Genomic DNA, 18,514 nt, shown 5'->3' with positions numbered 1-18,514 from the left:
TAAAATTTAATAATATTTTTCTTCATTTGTAAGTATGTTATTTAAAAAATGATTCACATGTGGTCTACTAAATATAGTCTGATTAGCATTACTCGTCTAGCAATGATGCTATTATAGTTATTGTAAGAAGAAAAGGCATAAGTACCGAGCATGAAAACAATAAAATTATGTGCTAATCGTTAGTGATAATAAGTTCCTTGTATCTGTACTTTCATACAATTACTACCTTTACAATGAAAGACTAATTCTACTCTCGAGATCATTTCTTCTAACTATTACATGTCATTTATGCGTACTTTGGTTCAATTTGACCACTTTAGACTAACCAAGAGGAAGCTGATTTTCACTCATTCAATGTCCTAAGTTAACCAACTAGATTTACCCAGCTGAAATGATTCATGTACATCTACTTATTTCATGTATGTTCAATCAAATTTTTTTTTCTATAACAAATTTAGCATCGTGAACGATCCTTATTGCTTCTTCGACGTCGTCCTTCACAATGGAGCCTAAAAGAAATTGCCTTCTTAGAACAAGTATAACTTCATATGATCTTATCATCCATACATGAAATGAAAAATGGATGTCTCAACTTCCTCTCTCGAACTATAGAAGGAGAGAGCACAAGTTGCACAAACATTTCCTTTGTTGTTGTTTCGCTTCCAAGAAAAGCAATTGGTATTTTGCTTACCACTTGATTTTTATAATGTATGCTTTTCTTCTAGCTTTCCAACCTAATTAAACTTGAAACTTAAGTTACAGCAGATAGTATGCGTCTAAACATGCATCTAGGGTTTTAGTGGCAACCTTTTAATTCCTGCATATTCTATGAAGGAAGTGGGTGGAGTTTCTGAACCTTTTGAAAGTGCTTATAACTTATAGGTGCTTTTGGCTTTTACTGTTGAGCTTTTTATAGTAATTGAAGACATGCTTCTTGTATCAGCAGAAGTAGAAATATATAGTTTCCATGAAGAAAACACAAGTGGGTTGCTTGAAGCCGGCTTGGAAGTTAGGAACAGTCACATGTTAGATTTGATACTTCGCTGGCATAATCATTGCCTCACTCTTGTTTCTACTTGAAAATATTAGGTCATCTCTGAGGGTTATAGGTCATATTTAGCTATAAAATTAATAAAATTGGTCTCTAATCAAAGAGTTAAGGGAAATCAAGCTGAGTTTGACTCCAAGACGCTAAGTTTGGTTTTAAAAAGTGATAAAATATAGTCCTGGACATTTAGGGATGGAAAAATTTAGTCCTAAAATAATCTTTAAAATATTAATCTTTAGAGAACTAAAACAAAGCCAATGACTGCATTTAGCCCTCTATGACTGAAGATGACCTTAATAATTAGAGTGTGGAGGTGACCTTGGTATTCTTTTTTGATCTTATATGCTCTTCTACTCAAACTACGTCTTTTGAGTATTTTTATATTTTATTCAATTCAAAGTCGAGAAATAAAAATGGAAGAGGTGATTCACTTCTCTCCGCCTAATTTCGATTATTTTTGCGGTCAAAATCCCCTCTATCGCTTTTATCAACAAACAAAGGACAATTAATCAAACATTTCACTTATAAATGTTCTAACTCTAAAGCTTATTTTATTCAAAATTCAAGTTTTGAAAACAAAAGATCAAAACTTAGGTTGCATCTATATTTTAATGGGGTTTCTTTTTGGCACACCCTCATAATTCAGACCCTTAATTTTCTTCGATTTGTTTAAATCCAATACAAATAAAAAGAGTAAGACTGGGGTACAAATTGTACGGAAATATCATTTTCCTTCCTAATTTCCGTAGCTATGTTACTCCTATATCATTATATGTCATAATGCTACTTTTCTGATTGTCTTCTTGATCTCCGTGGCAAAGCCATCAGTTAATATTATTATTATTTTTTTTTTTTTAAGTCATCAGGCAACTTTTATCCTAGTTGTTCATTTTCTCTTTTAAATATTGAATATTTCTTAGTAGAAAAACAGAGTTAACTTATATCCAATTAGAGCAATTGGTTCCTTAACTAAAAATCTATTACCATTGGTCTCTCAACTCATCAAAACGTGCAGTTATAGTCATTTTTATCAACTCCGTTAAAACTTCCGTCAAAATGAGTCACGTGACATGCACGTAAGGCTAAACCAAGGGGCAAATATATGAAATCAAATACGAAAAATTGCATCAATGGTCTCTCAACTTTAATCCAACTGGATAAATGATTCCTGAACTTTAATCCAATTGGAGCATTGACCCTCAACTTTAATCCAATTGTAGCAATGATCCTTCTAACATAACTCATTTTAACGGTGTTAACGAAAATGACCATAGCTACACGTTTTGATGAATTAAGAGATCAATGATAATAATTTTTTAGTTGAAACATCATTACTTCAATCTAATTAAATTTGAGGAAGCATTACTATTTTTTGGTACTACATTTTAAAATGGTTTTATAACAGAGAGCAAGGTAATGGAAGCTTCAAAGTTTGAGTTTTTTTGGTACTACATTTTAGTTTCTGTTTGGTTGCTAAGAAAGTAGAACAAGGTAATGGAAGCTTCAAAGTTGAGTTTTTTTGTTTTGATTAAGTTGTGGCGGGTACTACATATAACTTTGAATTAGCTGAATAAAGATTATTGATAGCAATTCAGAGGAAATGTTAGCTTTTTTATCAGCACTCTTCAAGCAACATACACAATGGCGTTCATATGGCATGAATCGCATGATGGTCAGTCCTTTCGAAATAGTTTTGTGGAGTGCGAATTATACAATTGATATGCGAACTATAACGCTTGTTTTGATTTTCTCAACATGTTATGTATATTATTGATATCGGATAATGCTGTATAAACTCTCCTGAATTTATTTAGAGAAACTCCAAATGAAGATAAAGTGTGCAGTTTCAGTTGTATTTTTTGTTCAACAATTCGTCATTGTGGATTTAGTCTTTGTTGAACTTTCCATTCTTCAGAATATTTTTCGTAGCTATATGTAGGCATGTGGAGGAAGATGACAACCAAAGGCTTGACAATGAATAAGTTTGTTGAAGGACCTGGTGAACACTCGTTCATGATAGTTCTTATGTGGGAGAGGATGCATGGGATGATGATCCACAGCTTCCTCAGGACAATGTGAAACAAATTATTGACAGTGATGTAAAATTTAATCGAGAGGAAAAGAAGGAACTGGAGGAAGACTTGGGAATATCGGGTCAGTGTCTGTCTAGAACTTACATGATGTATTTTTAGGTGGTCTTCATTATAAATCTAGCATGAAAAAACTGTGCGATTTGATGTCTGTATATGTGTACTGTGAATCTGCACTGGATTTAGAGATTGTAAATAACTGCAACTAACCGATGGTTATTGTTAAATGTCATGTAAAGTTTGCAATGATAGTTGTATTGGACTCTATCTATCCAAAATGTATTTGGCTAATTCTTTTAGTGTTTGATTTGCAGGTGAAGTTCAACAAGATAGTGGAACATGGCGTGAAAGACTTAAAAAATGGAACGAGATCCTTCAGAAGGAAAAGTTAGCTGAGCAGTTGGATTCTGCCAATTCTAAGTATGTAGTTAAATTCGACATGAAAGAGGTTGAAAACAGTCTTCGCAAAGATGTGGTAGAAAAGGTTACAGAGTCACAGGGAACAAGGGCATTATGGATAGCTTAAAGATGGTAGTTGTATCGTCCTAGACTTCCGTATACCTACTTTCTTCAAAAGCTTGAATGCTCTGAGGTAACAATTTGCTCTAACTTGTTTTAGTTATTTATTTTCCTCTCCTTTTTAATAGATAAATCAAGGAATTTTTTCCAAGAGTTATGCAATTAATTTCTGATTCTGTGATTCTTTTTGGACAGGTTGCTGCTGTTGTATTTACGGAGGACCTAAAAAGGATATATGTTACCATGAAAGAAGGTTTTCCATTAGAATATGTTGGAAGTTTACCAATTTTTTTCATAGGCACCCTCATTTATCTCAACTTATTAAGGCTTAGTGTTTCTTTCTTATATGGTAGGTTGATATCCCCCTAGACCCTTACTTGTTTGAGATTATCTCAAGTTCTGGAGTTAGAGTTGATCTTCTTCAAAAGCGCCAGATTCACTACTTTATGAAAGTTCTGATTGCATTGGTGCCTGGGATACTTATTCTCTGGCTTATACGCGAGTCTGTGATGCTTCTGCACATCACTTCTAAGCGATTCCTTTACAACAAGTATAATCAACTATTTGGTATGGATTATGCGGAAAACTTTATCCCGGTAAATTTCCAAATATTTTATCCTGTTTTAGCTTCTTATTATGGTTATTATTGAGTTCTCAATGCACTTTATACTCGTTCAGCCAGTTGGAGATGTGGGGGAAACAAAATCAATGTCCAAGGAAGTTGTGTTAGGAGGTGATGTTTGGGATCTTCTTGATGAGCTGATGGTTTATATGGGAAATCCAATGCAATACTATGAGAGAGATGTCAAGTTTGTCCGAGTAAGTTTATCTTGTTTCTTGAAAGATAAACACTACTCTGCTGGAGTTTTGCCTTGAATATTGTAAATCTTATAATAGAAAATAAAAAGTTCTTTATATAATTATTCCTAACAGGGTGTTCTTCTATCTGGACCTCCTGGAACTGGCAAAACACTTTTTGCGAGGACACTAGCCAAGGAAAGTGGAATGCCATTTGTTTTTGCTTCGGGTGCTGAGTTCACAGACAGTGAGAAAAGTGGTGCTGCAAGAATTAATGAAATATTTTCAATTGCAAGGAGAAATGTAAGCATTCTTCTCTTTCTAATTTACAGATGTAATATCACAGATTATCACAATGAGATTTCCTTTAGGAGATCATCCACAAAATATTTGTTTATCACGAACCTATGAGTCATAATGTTGTGGAGCAATTGTGGTAACACCGATGATGATTAATATTTTAATTCTCACTGGAAAGTTAAAAAACTAATGCAAAACATGTTTTTGCAGTCTGAATATGGTGCTTTTTATTTTCTTTGAGAACACTAATTCAAAGTATTGTAATTTACTATCCTTCCCTCAGGCTCCTTCTTTTGTATTTGTGGATGAAATCGATGCTATTACTGGAAGGCATGCAAGATTAGATCCTCGAAGGAGAGCAACTTTTGAGGCATTGATTGCACAGCTTGATGGGGAGTAAGTATATTATTTGAACAAAGCTACATGCTTCTCATTTTCCTTATATAATAATTTTAATGTTCAGTGTGTGTTCATATATAGGAAGGAAAAAACTGGTGTTGATCGGTTCTCTCTTAGACAAGCTGTGATATTCCTCTGTGCTACGAAGAGACCAGATGAGTTAGACCTCGAATTTGTTCGGCCTGGGCGCATTGACCGTCGACTGTATATTGGTTTGCCTGATGCAAAGCAACGAGTGCAAATTTTTTATGTGCACAGTGCTGGAAAGCAACTTGCAGAAGATGTAGACTTTGGAAAAGTGTGTGATCTCTTGGCTTGGTTCTTTTTATTTTAGTAATTGGTGCATGCTTATTCAAGTTTCAGTAATAACTATGGTTTCATGACCGTTCTTTGCGAATAGTAATATTTGGTGAAGTGGTGTGAGTGTTTACTGGGATCTCAATAAAAAATTGTTTAACTAATGTTTGACATGATATTTAACTTTTGAATAAAATGTGAATCTGTTATTTTGAAAAGAAAGCTTCTCATGCATATTTCTCTCAAGTTTATATTTGCATGTTGTTTTGTACCCTTCATTTTTCAGGTGAGGAAAGGTCGTTCCAAGATCTACCAGAAAGACATTGTTGATGTATTAGATAAACAATTGCTTGAGGGTACGGGTGTACTGCTCACCGAAGAAGAGCAATGGAAATGCGAACAGAGTGTATGTCTGTGTTGATTGTTCTTTAGTGGTTTCCTCAGCAGTAACAAGTATTGTATGATTTTTATTTGATCACTGAGTTTTATGTAATTATATCATAGGTGTCGTCGGGAAAGAAGAAACTGCTAGCTGTTCATGAAGCTGGTCACATAGTGTTCGCTCATCTGTTTCCTCAATTTGATTGGCATGCATTTTCTCAGCTTCTGCCTGGTGGAAAGGTACAAATTATGGTATTAGTAAAAATTGTTAGTGTATGGTATTGAAATTCTTTGGGAGTGTCTTTGACGACGTTTATTTAACATGAACAGGAAACTGCAATATCTGTGTTCTTCCCCCGAGAAGATATGGTAGACCAAGGTTATAAGACCTTTGGCTACATGATGATGTAAATGGTGGTAGCTCATGGTGGGCGTTGCGCCGAGCGTGTGGTGTTTGGTGATGACATAACTGATGAAGGGATGATTTGGAAAAGATAACAAAGGTAATGACAATACTAATTACTTCTCTGGAAGAAATATAAAGGAACTGTGAACCAATTGCCCGCTTAACATTATTTGCTTAGAAGCTTATTGTGTACCTGAGGCGTTTACATGTATTTAAGCCAATGAAAGTGCAATTAGCTCATTTCCTTTTATCTCTCCCCTTCTTTAAATTTAGCAAAGTCATTGATAAGTGAACCCTAGTTTTTCAGGGCATATATGAATGAGAGGGACATGCATTCAAGTAATCCTCTTGGCAGAAGTAGTGTCAACCACAGCTTCTCTCTTTCTGTGCTGTAATCATTTTAATTGCAGAGTACGTCAATGCCTCATAGGCAAGATGAGTTTTTCATGAGATATGTCAAAAACATGGATTGTTATCATATTTTCAGATTGCTCGAGAGATGGTTATCAGCCCTCAAAATTCAAGGTTGGGGCTTACATCTTTAACAAAAAGAGTTGGACATGTGGATCGACCAGAGAGTCCAGATGGCGAGTTGATAAGATACAGGGTAATCTTATTTTCCAAACTTGCAATTATATAAAAAAAAAAAAGGCTCCAACCTTGATCTTTTTATTTATCTGATAATCTTGATCGACTAAATTTTCTTATCTTTGTCCGTGATGTTAGTGGAGAAATTTTTAGGTGTACCGGGTACACCAAAAAAATTTGGTGTACCCTCACTCATAACACTGTTTGTACCCTCACTTATTTTTCAATAAAATAATAAAAATCAAAATGTTATGAGTGAGGGTACACCAAAAAAATTTGGTGTACCCGGTACACCTAAAAATTTCTCATGTTAGTGGGATGACCCCCATGTGATTCCAGCCAATATGACACTTGAAGTGTCTGAGCTATTTACTCGAGAGCTGACAAGGGTAATTTAATTTGCTTTTTATTTTTTTATTTTTTATCATTTCTAATACTATCCAAAAAGGATACTACTGAATGTTAGTGGTCCTGTCGAATGATAGTGGCCTCATATATTTCGTCGAAAACTACATTTTGTGTGTATTTGGTATTGGTTGCTTGCAGTGAAGAAACAGAAGAACTCGCAATGAATGGTTTGACAAACAATAGGCACATTTTGGACTATTTCCTTTGTTATAGTATCCTAATGGTTCTAGATTATTTCTTTTGTTATAGTATCTGTTTCTTCCCTTCAAAGTGCCTTTTGGAAGACTGGTTTCTTGAGATGATTCCAGCTTACGTTTATTTGGTTAAATTTTTAGGATGGACCGATGCCACATTATGATAAGTTGCAGTATAAACCGCTGGACATATATCCTGCACCACTGCATAGATGTTAAACTATTGCTGGAAATCATTGATCGATTCGTTGCATAGATGTTACTTTCCTGTGAAATTCAAGCAGCCGGGGGTGTCTGACTCTGCTGGAGTGTTTCCTTGAATCAACCTTAGCTTGTAGTCAAGTCAATTTCCAGCAGACATGACTGGCCACACGTTGCATATCAGGACGCCATTTTGCCTGAGAAATTGACTTTGTTGAAGCTCTGAAACCTATAATCCGCTGAGCCTTATACGTCGCTATAACGATAATCGGTCAATCGGTGATCCTTGAGGATTGCTGATCAAGCTGTGGATAGTCACATGTAAAGGGATTGTTTCGTGTTTCGAAATGAGGCTCGGATGAGTTTATTGAAGAAAAAAAAGAATAAGGCTCAGTTGTTGCTTCATGTCAATTTTGTATTTGATTCATTTTTCGGAAGATTGCAACTCAGAACAGCATAATCAAAATCCGTTACGTAACGTTTGTGAGCCAAAATTATATATGAAATGGTTCCTAAATTTCAGAAGCATTCGAAACTTTCAACTTCTATTGAATTTTCCCTTTTTTTTGGTTCGTCGCGAGTTCTCAATTAATGGAGATGGATTCCTCTGTTGGAATTCTTATGAGCAGCGAACTGAGTTTTATAAGCGTTGGAGGTACCCGTAAAAATGATCATGTACTTATCCTGTGCTTACAACTTGCTGCTTGGAACCCCTACTGGTGCATTTCTAGATCTGTTCTCTACTGTTCGAGAAAGCTGCTTCACTGCTTCTTTTGGCAGATGGCGAGGCCGGCTCAGCCAAAGTCCCCCATCAACTACAATGACAGTTCCATTGATGAATTTACCTGAAAAATTTACAATGACAAATAAGTTTCCAACGATACAAATGGAAAAGCGATGTTGATAAAAGAGGAGTAACAAAACCCATAGACACGAGCATCAAGACCAACTCAATGTTTTGTTACTTGGTTTCATTTTCTATTATTTCCGACTGACTAAAGCTTTGCATGGATATTTTGTTCAACTGAAAGCATGATGGGACTGGATAACGCTAAAAAGCTGAAGCATCAAGAGATAATGTGCATGAAAAGTCCTGAAATCAGATACATGTCAAACCAGGATGGACTCCTGCAGTTTGATAATTGCAGTATTTCATACTCTTTTTCTAAGGGGGTTGCAGCACAAAACTTTAAGATTATGCAAAAGATACCGATATTGCTAATCACATGTTGCTACAAAGATGACGATGATGATATTAAAATGCACAAGCAAACGCTACCCAACCTGCATCCGAAGTAAGGTAGAGAGCGGCCATAGCAATATCCCATTTGTCCCCTAGTTTATACAAGGGCATGTAATCTCTAGCTTTGCTATTTATCTCCGCAGGTGCAAGTTTACTCATGCCAGGTGTATCACCAATGGGACCCGGTGCTATTCCATTGACCCTAATGTCGTAGTCAGTTCCCCACTCGAGTGCCAAGTTTCTCATAGTGGCATCAACAGCTGCCTGTTGGAAAGGGATCATTTTGAATATACTTATCACAAAAACAAGATATAACAACTGAAAATATATCGAATAAACCTTGGCTGCTGATACATGGACTTGATACCAAGCGGCTGTGTAATGTAAAGTAACACTGATGTTCAATATTGTTCCACCACCAGATGAGCCCCTTCCGGGCCCTCCTTTTTTAAGATACTTGAGTGCTTCGTGGCACATTGTGAATGTACCAACAGCATCAATATCCATAACTACAGGGAAGAAACAAAATATATGGTTTATTGGGTCAAAAAAGAACCTATAAATGAAGACGTTTTAATAGGCCAATGATAATCTAGTGAAAACTCTCAATATGTACTACAACTTCGAGTTTACCTTAGTAAATCAACTATATATCTAATAACGGATCTCATTTGTTTGCTTAATCTCTGTTAGCCCATTTCAATTGAGTTAAAAGGCTAAGATAGCTGGATCATATCCTTAAAAAGTAAACTGACAAACAAGTTTATGGATGCACCCACGCATTCCTGCTTTCTTTTGATTTCAGCACGCTTTAGTAATATATTTTTTTTGTGTTAACCTAATATTTTTGAAATTTCAAAAGATTCTTTTTACAATTGATATATTAAGATCCCAAGCTAGAGAAAACCTTGCACTTATGAAGTTTTTCACCAAAAACAGTGCTCAACCATTGGCTGAAAATGTTTTAGCCCATACATACACAAGGAGAATTTCATTTGATACCTAAATGAAGAAATAAACAAATTCATATGTCCAAACATATGATGAAGATTGTTACAACATCCAACCTGTTCGAAATCCATTAGGTGATAGATCCTCTGCTGATACAAGAAAATTGCCAGCTGCAGCATTCACAAGTATGTCAAGCCTACCAAAATGCTGGAAAGTTGATTCCACCACTCTTTTTGCATCTTCCTGTTTACGAACATCTCCCTCAAAACCAACAGCCTGATACAAAAGGAAAAAATCAAAATAAATAATCTTGAACTATACAACCAACTAATTCCGATAAGAATTGAACTTATGGACTAATACTAAATCACTACTCCCACAATTGGACTTTGAGCCATTTCATGCCGGTGAATGAGACCATAGTGAAGATCTCAAGCCGCCAGGTAAACTCTAGAACCTAGTCCTTGTGTTGCTGATGACTTTCAACTTTTAAATTCATATCGAAGATCATAGTGCAACCCTAAACTGCTCAACCAACAGAATCACCATTCCATTTTGTTGCCCAAAGTGCACACAAGTTCTGCTTTGGTTAATTTGCAGTCGTTCGATGGGTGACTAGGAGTTATTGGTTTTGATCAACAGACAAAACATTACCTGTAAACACATTTCGACCAAAAAACAACTGACACACTCTCTTTCAACTCCAAAGTTTACACCAATGCAATGATCATGCGAGCAAAGAATCCGCTAATGCATATTAACTTAAGTATTTAACACTTGTAATTCCTTGGCACCCAAAAATCAATTTTAGTTGAGATAGTGTACGGTAAACCCAGATGGGCATATAAAGTATAAGTATAAATGACACTCCGAAATAAAATTTGGAAATTCACCCGCTTTTTCAATCAACCAAGCAGAACAACAGACTACATTTATTATCTTTTTCTGAAAAAGGAACTACATTTCATTTCCCTCATTTTCTCAGCAACCAAACAACCCCACGATTCAGCAAACCAGAAACACAAACAAAAACAAAAAAGACCCAGCTGGGGAATCAGAGCATACTGATAATGCATACAAATCCAATATCTTTCCTCACTTTTCTCATTACCCAATTTCCAAAATATTTCACTGATCACAAAGAACAAACAGAATCGTATCTATTCAATTTTTCTCAATTTTCTGAGCAACCAAACAGACCCCAGAAAATAAAAAGCTTGACAAAAGAGAAGGTACCTGAATTCCAAGAGATCGAAGCTCGGAGACGGCTGAGTCAAGCACTTGCTTCCGGCGGCCCATGATGGCAAGAGAGGCGCCATGTTTGCCGAATTGGGTCGACATTTCCAACCCGATTCCTGACCCACCTCCGGTTATCAAAGCCACCTTCCCTTTCACCGCATCAGCCTTGAACGGCGACTCCATCTCGCTCTCTTCTATCTGCTCCTCTCTTTTGCTTGCTTCTACGAAGCTCTTGTTTGCGTATACATTTGCCTGATGTGTTTCGTATGGCGACACTGGTCAATGTATACAGTTTGTGGTCCAAAATAAAATTGTTATATTTTATTGAGCTAATTACGAAATTTTGTCACTTTCAAAACCACACTTTATTTATTTAAAAAAAAATTCACATCACTGCCTAAACTTATAAAATATTAACAATTTAAACAACTATTATTTCTGAGTTTCTAACCATATGCACAAGAAAATATTCACTTACAACCAATTCATAGGATTAGTGGCATCTTCCAACTAGTTTAATGTTCATGCGTATTAAAAAATGAATAGTTTATCTGATAGAAATTTGTTACGTGGTGAATTGGTGACAAAAAAGTATCTCTTTTGAAGAAGATTAGTTAGACCATAAGGTAGCCTAATTTTGGTCTAACATGAGACTCATCCATTCTAAATCTTTAGCGTAACGTTACTTTGGATTGCAAAGTTTGTGCTAGACAAAGGTTAGGGAGGAAAGAAAAAATAAGCTAAATGATTAGTTTGATTGCCTTATAGAAGTGGTTGTCGCTCAAATCACATAAATAGTTAATGAATATTCGTATGCTCAAATGCAAAAGTGGTTTAAATTGGTTGAAATTTAATTCTTTGTGGAGTAATGGATAATTTGCACCTTTTTTTCCTTCCAACTTATTAATTTTTTTATTTTTTAAGCTTATTTTAAGGGCTAATTGCATTTGCAATCAAGATTTGGAGTCATTTGCAATATACGCGGTAAGGTTTCAATTTTCAGATTTCACCATGTGATTTTTGAATTTCACTAATTTTACCTTCTAATCGATTTTATTGTTTAATTAGATATTAAATGTTGATTTGACAATTTAAATATGAGCCGAGACTGTAGCACGTTACTAGATTTACTACTCAACATGTAATTAAACGGTAAAATCAACATAGGGGCAAAATTTATACAATTCAAAATTACGTGGTGTAATATTCAAAACTGAAAACTCGTGACTGCAAATGAACACCTAATCTTATATCTTATGGTGTAACCTTATTTTAATTTTGGCGCTAATAATTAGCAACCAAGCGGTGTCGTTTCTGTCACACCCTACTCAAAGGTTAAAGCTTTCAGCCGCCACCTTCCCCGAAACCAAAACACGATGGCCGAAGAAGAAAACAGAGTCTCCGTCGGCTTCCCTCTCTTCAAACCCTCAGCACCCAAATCCCCAAAGCCCTCCAAAAGCCCTAATCCCGCCGCAACTGCTGCCCCCTCCGCCCCTGACTTCCAAATAGAAAAATCCACAAACCCTAACCCCGACTCCGCCGCTACATTCGCCGACCTCGGCCTCGCCGACTGGGTCCTCCGAACATGCGACGAGCTTGGTATGAAAAAGCCTACGGCGGTCCAATCCCACTGCATCCCCGAAATCCTAGCGGGCCGGGACGTGCTGGGCATCGCCCAGACCGGTAGCGGCAAGACGGCGGCGTTCGCTCTGCCGATTCTACAGCGGCTCTCCGAGAACCCTTTCGGGGTTTTCGCGCTGGTGGTCACGCCGACGAGGGAGCTGGCGTACCAGTTGGCCGAGCAGTTTAGGGCTCTGGGGGCGTCTTTGCACTTGCGATGCTCTGTGGTTGTCGGAGGCATGGATAGCTTGACTCAAACTCAGAGCTTGACGGCTAGACCGCATGTGGTGATCGCCACGCCGGGGAGGATTAAGGTCATGCTTAGCCAGAAGGATATTCGTCCTGTGTTCTCTAACACCAAGGTAACTGGTATCTGCCATTTTGTTTTCGTCAGTAATTTGGTCAATTATTTTGTATTGTATAAGATTGCAATGTGGTTACATGGTGTAATGCGCGATTTAACTGAGTTTTCGGCTTCTTTTTGACAACGGATATGGATGGGAAGCTAAGAAATTTTTTAAAGGAATGATGATCTGAATAGGACAATTGTAACAAATTCGAAAATTAGTTTATCTATGGCAAGATTAGGATCTTAATTAATTGGTGAGTTGACGATGATAACAACGACGGATTCAGCTTGTCCTCTTCACTATGAATTCTGTACTTATAGAATATTTAATTTCGTTTCAGTTTCTAGTTCTGGATGAAGCAGATAGATTATTGGATGTTGGCTTTGAAGAGGAGCTGAGAGCGGTGTTTGAGTGCTTGCCAAAGAGTCGGCAAACTCTGTTATTTTCTGCAACTATGACAAGTGAACTCCGAGCACTGAATAGACCTTCTGCAAATAAGGCATACAAGTACGAGGCATATGAAGGTTTCAGAACAGTTGACACTCTAAAGCAGCAATATGTTTACAAACCCAAAAGTGTGAAGGATGTTTATCTGGTACACATTTTGTCTAAACTTGAAGATATGGGTGTTCGCTCTGCCATCATATTTGTTGCAAAATGCAGGTATCTCTCTTTTCCGATATTTGTCATATGTTATGGTGCCATGGTTGGCTCGTTTGTTGAACGGCTAACCAATTGACATGCACTATTAAATAATTATCAAATTATGATTTTATAATGTGTGAGCAGGACTTGTCACCTTTTGAGTTTGTTACTAGAGGAGCTTGATCAAAGATTTTCAGCGTTGTATTCATTTAAGTCCCAGTCTCTAAGACTTGCTGCATTACATCGATTCAAATCTGGACAGGTTCCTGTGTTGCTCGCAACTGATGTTGCCAATCGTGGTTTGGACATTCCGACGGTCGACCTAGTTATCAATTACGACATTCCAAGGTTTTATTCCGGTTGACCTATTATTGCTACCTTCTGAGAAAATGTAGTTCAAGTAGAATCTAATTGCCATGTACTCACAGGGATCCAACGGATTATGTTCACCGTGTGGGGCGTACTGCAAGAGCAGGCAGAGGAGGTTTAGCCATAAGCTTCATTACCCAAGTAAGTAGCAGTAGCAGAATTGGTCATTGTGAAATGGGTTATTGTTAGCAACTTGTAGCTTAGTAATCTCTCTCCTAGTTTCCTCCCTCCAATTGAAGAAATCTTGAGGTGGTCGTTCACTTGTAGTTCATAATTCCAACTATTGAGAATTGGGAGGAAGATGTTTTTCTTTCTACTTTCTTGATTGAAGAAGAGAAATATTATTTGTTTGAAAAAAAGTGATTATGTGTTTTTGTTAACAAGGGAGATTGCTTTTTTGCAGAAAGAGGTAAACCTCGTTAAGAAAATAGAAGAAGTTGTAGGGAAACAAATGGAGGAATTTGAATGCAAGGAAAACGACGCTCTTGCTGATATTACCAAGGTATTGCATTTTTTCAGTTGAAAGAAATGATTGAAATACATGTACGACCTATTGGTTAAGTAAAGCTTGTTGAAAAGCTAGTAATCAATGCCTACTTTTAGTTTCGGAAATGTTTGCTTATGTATTATACCTTGAACGCGCAGGTTTTCAAGGCCAGGCGTGTTGCAAAGATGAAGATGCTGGATGATGGGTTTGAAGAGAAGGAACAAGAACGGAAGAAACAAAAGCTGAAGATGCTAGAAGAGAAAGGTTTACTGAAGAAAAGGAGCAAGAAGAGGAAAAGGGAAAAATCTGACAAGTAATTGGCGCCTATCTCGAACCGAAAAACTTCAATAGTATCATTTTTGTAGACTAGGCCTTTAATACAAGGATACAATGTCCATTTTTAAGCTTGCTTTGTTTCTTTGTTAATTAAATTTCAAACTTTGTATGTTGTGAAAAGTAACTATTAATTCGATCATCTCTTCTTTCGTTATGTTGGTCTTTCAATATATATTTGCATGCGGATTCAATTCATTTCTTTTTGGCTTTGTTTTGGTTTCGTACGAGACTACGATGGGAAATGTTCAGAAGGAGAGCCGAGGTGAAAATTTGGATGTTAGGGTTTTGGTTTCTTGATTAGGGTAAGAATTACTCAACTAGAGAGGTTTGTAAACCTTATTCATAGAGTTCTGATGCCCAACCAACCATTGTCTATAATTCTGAATTAATTATCATATCACTCTTATAGAAGATACAATATATGATTACATTGGAAGTTTGATATATGTAACGCATATTTTAGGATAACACATTCATCCGTCCAAACGCAACGAATGTATTTGTGCAAATATCGTAATTAGAATCGTTCATTTTATTTATCATTCAGATTGTATCGAACAAATTAATGATTTGGTAATATATAACATCTTCGTGAAGATTTGTCCAACTATTTAACACGCATACTTTTTCATATATTATTGAAAATGTTCTCTCTTTTAGTAAAGGTAAGTTCACAAAAAAAGTTACACCTCTTAGTACACTCTATATTATCTTCCTTAGTCCGCTCCCTCATCACATTATCATTTGTAAAAAAAAAAAAAAAAAAAAAAAAAAAAATAGAAAAAAAAAGTATTAACCTTAAAAAAAGAAAGTATTGATCTTTTAGTCTCATTTCACATTAAGTATAATTAGCCACTACCTCTTCCTCTTCCACTTACCCGGTCTTCCTCCTCACGCGGACACTCCGAGTCTTCTCTATTTCCTTGCCCATATTTCATGCTTTCCCGTCCCAATGTGTGATTAGCAAAGAATAATTACGATTAACGATTAAAATCCACTGCCAAACAACTCCCTAATTTTTCGCCGAATTTTCAACAAATGTCATGTTTTTAGGGTTCATTCACTAATCCCACTCCCAAATTCCTTTGGAAAAATCATTAATGCGCCCCTATATAATCCCTTCTTTGTCTTCCCAATTTCACCACCAATCTATTTACAAACCCACCTTCGTGAATCCATCAGAAAACGACATGTCGACCGAGGAGAAGACGATTGAAGACCCTGCATCCTCCGCCTCTGCCACCGAGGAAAACAAGAATGAAGCATCCGCCTCCGAGGCGCCGTCTACGACGGAAAACGACGGCGGGGAAAAGAAGAAGATCTCCCTCAAGACCTCCGACGGCGAGGTCTTCGAGATCGACGGGGATATCGCGATGCAGTTCGAGACCGTCAAGTCATTCTTCCAGGACGAGGGCGTCGGCGACATGGTGATGCCGGTGCCGAACGTGCACAGCGCGGAGCTCGTGAAGATCATCGATTTCTGCACCAAAACCCAACATCTGCATCGGAAAGTGGAGCAAGATGAGGCGTGGAGGAAGGAGCTGAGGAAAATCAGCACCGATTTCGTCAGGGAGTTAACAACCGACCGCGTGATGGAGCTGATCCTGGCCGCCGACTTCTTGCACGTCGATCTATTGCTGGAAGTGCTGAACCAGACCGTGGCGGATCGGATCAAGAACAAGAGCGTCGAGTACGTGAGGAAGTTGTTCGGCGTCGAAAGCGATTACACGCCCGAGGAAGAACAGAAGCTTCGCGAGGAGTATGCTTGGGCTTTTGAAGGAGTCGATGAAGACTGAATATATAATTTGAAGGAAAGTTACCGTTTTTAATTTTGGTTCTTGAATTTCGGGTTAGGGTTAATTTTGTGAAAATAAAAAGAGATGTCTGAATATCACCGTCCAAAATAAAGACGAGAAGACTAGCAGTGGATGAATAGTAGAGTTTTAATTTTATTATTGATGATGGTGTGGATTAGTGTTAATTATTAATTGAAATCTTGTTGATTGGCTAATTGGTTTTGGAAATCTACTAGGGCAATTGCAATTTCCTACTTCTCATCAATCTATTTTTAGGGTTTTCAATGTATTTTTCCGAATTGTAGAGTCGGAGTTATATCTAAGTACATATCAAGCGATATCGAGGATGCTGATTAGTTGTTCTTGAATCAAACAAATCTTGGTTTTAATGAATTGTAGCGTTATAATCACATTTCAAGTACATAAGCATGTCGAAATGTAAATTTTGCTCTCAGGTAACGTTTTTTTTTCTTTTTTTTTCCTTACTGAATTTTTTATTGTTTTTTTGTTCTTAGGCATGTTTACTTACATAGGATGGTGATATGAAGGAATGAAGGACTAGAAAGAATGAGGATGTGAAGGATTAGGTATGCAGCATTAGACAACCCTCCATATGTTAATGTGATACTTGATATGTTAATGGGATATCTTTTGTTTTCAGGTATTCCGTACTTGAAATTGATAGAAATACATAATTTATGCATTCCCTAAAGTGCTAGTAAATGCATGATTTGAAATCATAATCATTTATTCTCATTCTCATACATAATAAGTAAACCCAGGTCGACTGAGGCCCTCTGGTTTTTATGTGCAGGAGATCACTAGGTGATACCATGGGTGAAGCCATGAAGGGACCAGAATGGTCCCGGCCTACCTTCATATATTTTTTTCACACAAAAAGCTGGAGTTATTCTTGTGAGTTCCAAAGACATTTAAGGAGATTTGGACCTAAATCAGAATCTTTTCCTTATTTCTTTCACCAGGTTCGATTTGAGGCTGGTGGCTCTTATGCAGTTAACTGGCGTCACTGTGAGTTTACAGGAACTTAGTTGATCAGAAGAGGGAGAGACGGAAAGTAGGCGAGAGTTTGGTTTTTATTTTTATTTTTGCTTTATTCTCATCCTCCTTCCTTCTTCCCCTCACCACTTACAATGACTTTTAATTTGTATCTAAGTCATGATACTTGACACGGGGGAGGGTTGAGGAAAAGGATGACAAGAACAACATGACACCAAACTCAAATAATGGTTGTCGGTACTTAGGACATGACAGATCCTTGTTCTTCTTATATCAGAAGAGCACTTTAAGATGAAATTTCTAGACCCTTTCTAAGCTAAAATTCTGATGCCGCCACTGGGTGAAACCTCGATTTATCTTCATCAAATTTTGGTTTTTATTCATATGTGGGAGAGCTATTTCAAGTCTAATTAATTCATTTATCTCGTTTACAATTAACTGCATTCTTTTGTTACTTGCCATTGTACCTCGATTTATCTCAATCAAACTCGATTTCCTCTAATCATGCCTTAATTTCCTTTATTAGCCTCTTGTAAACGAGGCACAAGAAGATCATAAATAGAGCTGTAGCTCTTGGATCCCTCCAGCTCAGCTGACTGCACCCTCACGCCTTGCGTCTCTATGTCCCCCAACACTGCCTGAATCCTCCCTGCAATGCCTCGAAGGCGATCACATCTTTGTTTCAGAGCATCCAGTGGTGGAGCTAGCATGGGTCATTAGTTGTTTTTGACCTCAAACAACTTCAAAAATCTTATGTATATTTGTTTGTATATCGTTTGGACCCGTATAAACAAACTAAATTACAACCTCCTCCTACTTTTTTAATTTTCTT

At 37.0% G+C, this 18,514-nt stretch overlaps 3 protein-coding genes and 1 pseudogene across 3 annotated transcripts; 3 read left to right on the top strand and 1 right to left on the bottom strand.

Moving 5' to 3' along the window:
• The first annotated feature begins 2,989 nt into the window (after nt 1-2,989).
• On the top strand, nt 2,990-7,647 carry LOC148693770 (ATP-dependent zinc metalloprotease FTSH 12, chloroplastic-like; annotated as a pseudogene).
• Nucleotides 7,648-8,131: 484 nt separating this feature from the next.
• On the bottom strand, nt 8,132-11,344 carry LOC137729550 (peroxisomal 2,4-dienoyl-CoA reductase [(3E)-enoyl-CoA-producing]). Its single transcript, XM_068468525.2, has 5 exons — nt 11,060-11,344; nt 9,940-10,099; nt 9,212-9,381; nt 8,914-9,136; nt 8,132-8,474 (listed from the first exon to the last, which is right to left on the bottom strand). Exons 1-5 carry the CDS (start codon nt 11,243-11,245, stop codon nt 8,320-8,322), a joined length of 894 nt encoding a protein of 297 aa, XP_068324626.2. The 5' UTR covers nt 11,246-11,344; the 3' UTR covers nt 8,132-8,319.
• A 961-nt stretch (nt 11,345-12,305) lies between these two features.
• On the top strand, nt 12,306-15,023 carry RH36 (RNA helicase 36). The gene is made up of 6 exons (XM_068468552.2): nt 12,306-13,044; nt 13,373-13,695; nt 13,822-14,025; nt 14,106-14,187; nt 14,450-14,548; nt 14,692-15,023. Exons 1-6 carry the CDS (start codon nt 12,439-12,441, stop codon nt 14,848-14,850), a joined length of 1,473 nt encoding a protein of 490 aa, XP_068324653.2. The 5' UTR covers nt 12,306-12,438; the 3' UTR covers nt 14,851-15,023.
• A 675-nt stretch (nt 15,024-15,698) lies between these two features.
• On the top strand, nt 15,699-16,880 carry LOC137729649 (SKP1-like protein 11). Its single transcript, XM_068468643.2, has one exon. It carries the CDS (start codon nt 15,970-15,972, stop codon nt 16,663-16,665), a length of 696 nt encoding a protein of 231 aa, XP_068324744.2. The 5' UTR covers nt 15,699-15,969; the 3' UTR covers nt 16,666-16,880.
• The last annotated feature ends 1,634 nt before the right edge of the window (nt 16,881-18,514 follow it).

The sequence above is a fragment of the Pyrus communis genome, chromosome 10 (genome assembly GCF_041283825.1).
Source record: "Pyrus communis isolate YQ-2024b chromosome 10, ASM4128382v1, whole genome shotgun sequence".
In the NCBI taxonomy this organism is placed as follows: Eukaryota; Viridiplantae; Streptophyta; class Magnoliopsida; order Rosales; family Rosaceae; genus Pyrus; species Pyrus communis.
The sequence above is the reverse complement of the archived record's forward strand: the minus strand, read 5'-3'. Positions and strand labels throughout refer to the sequence as shown.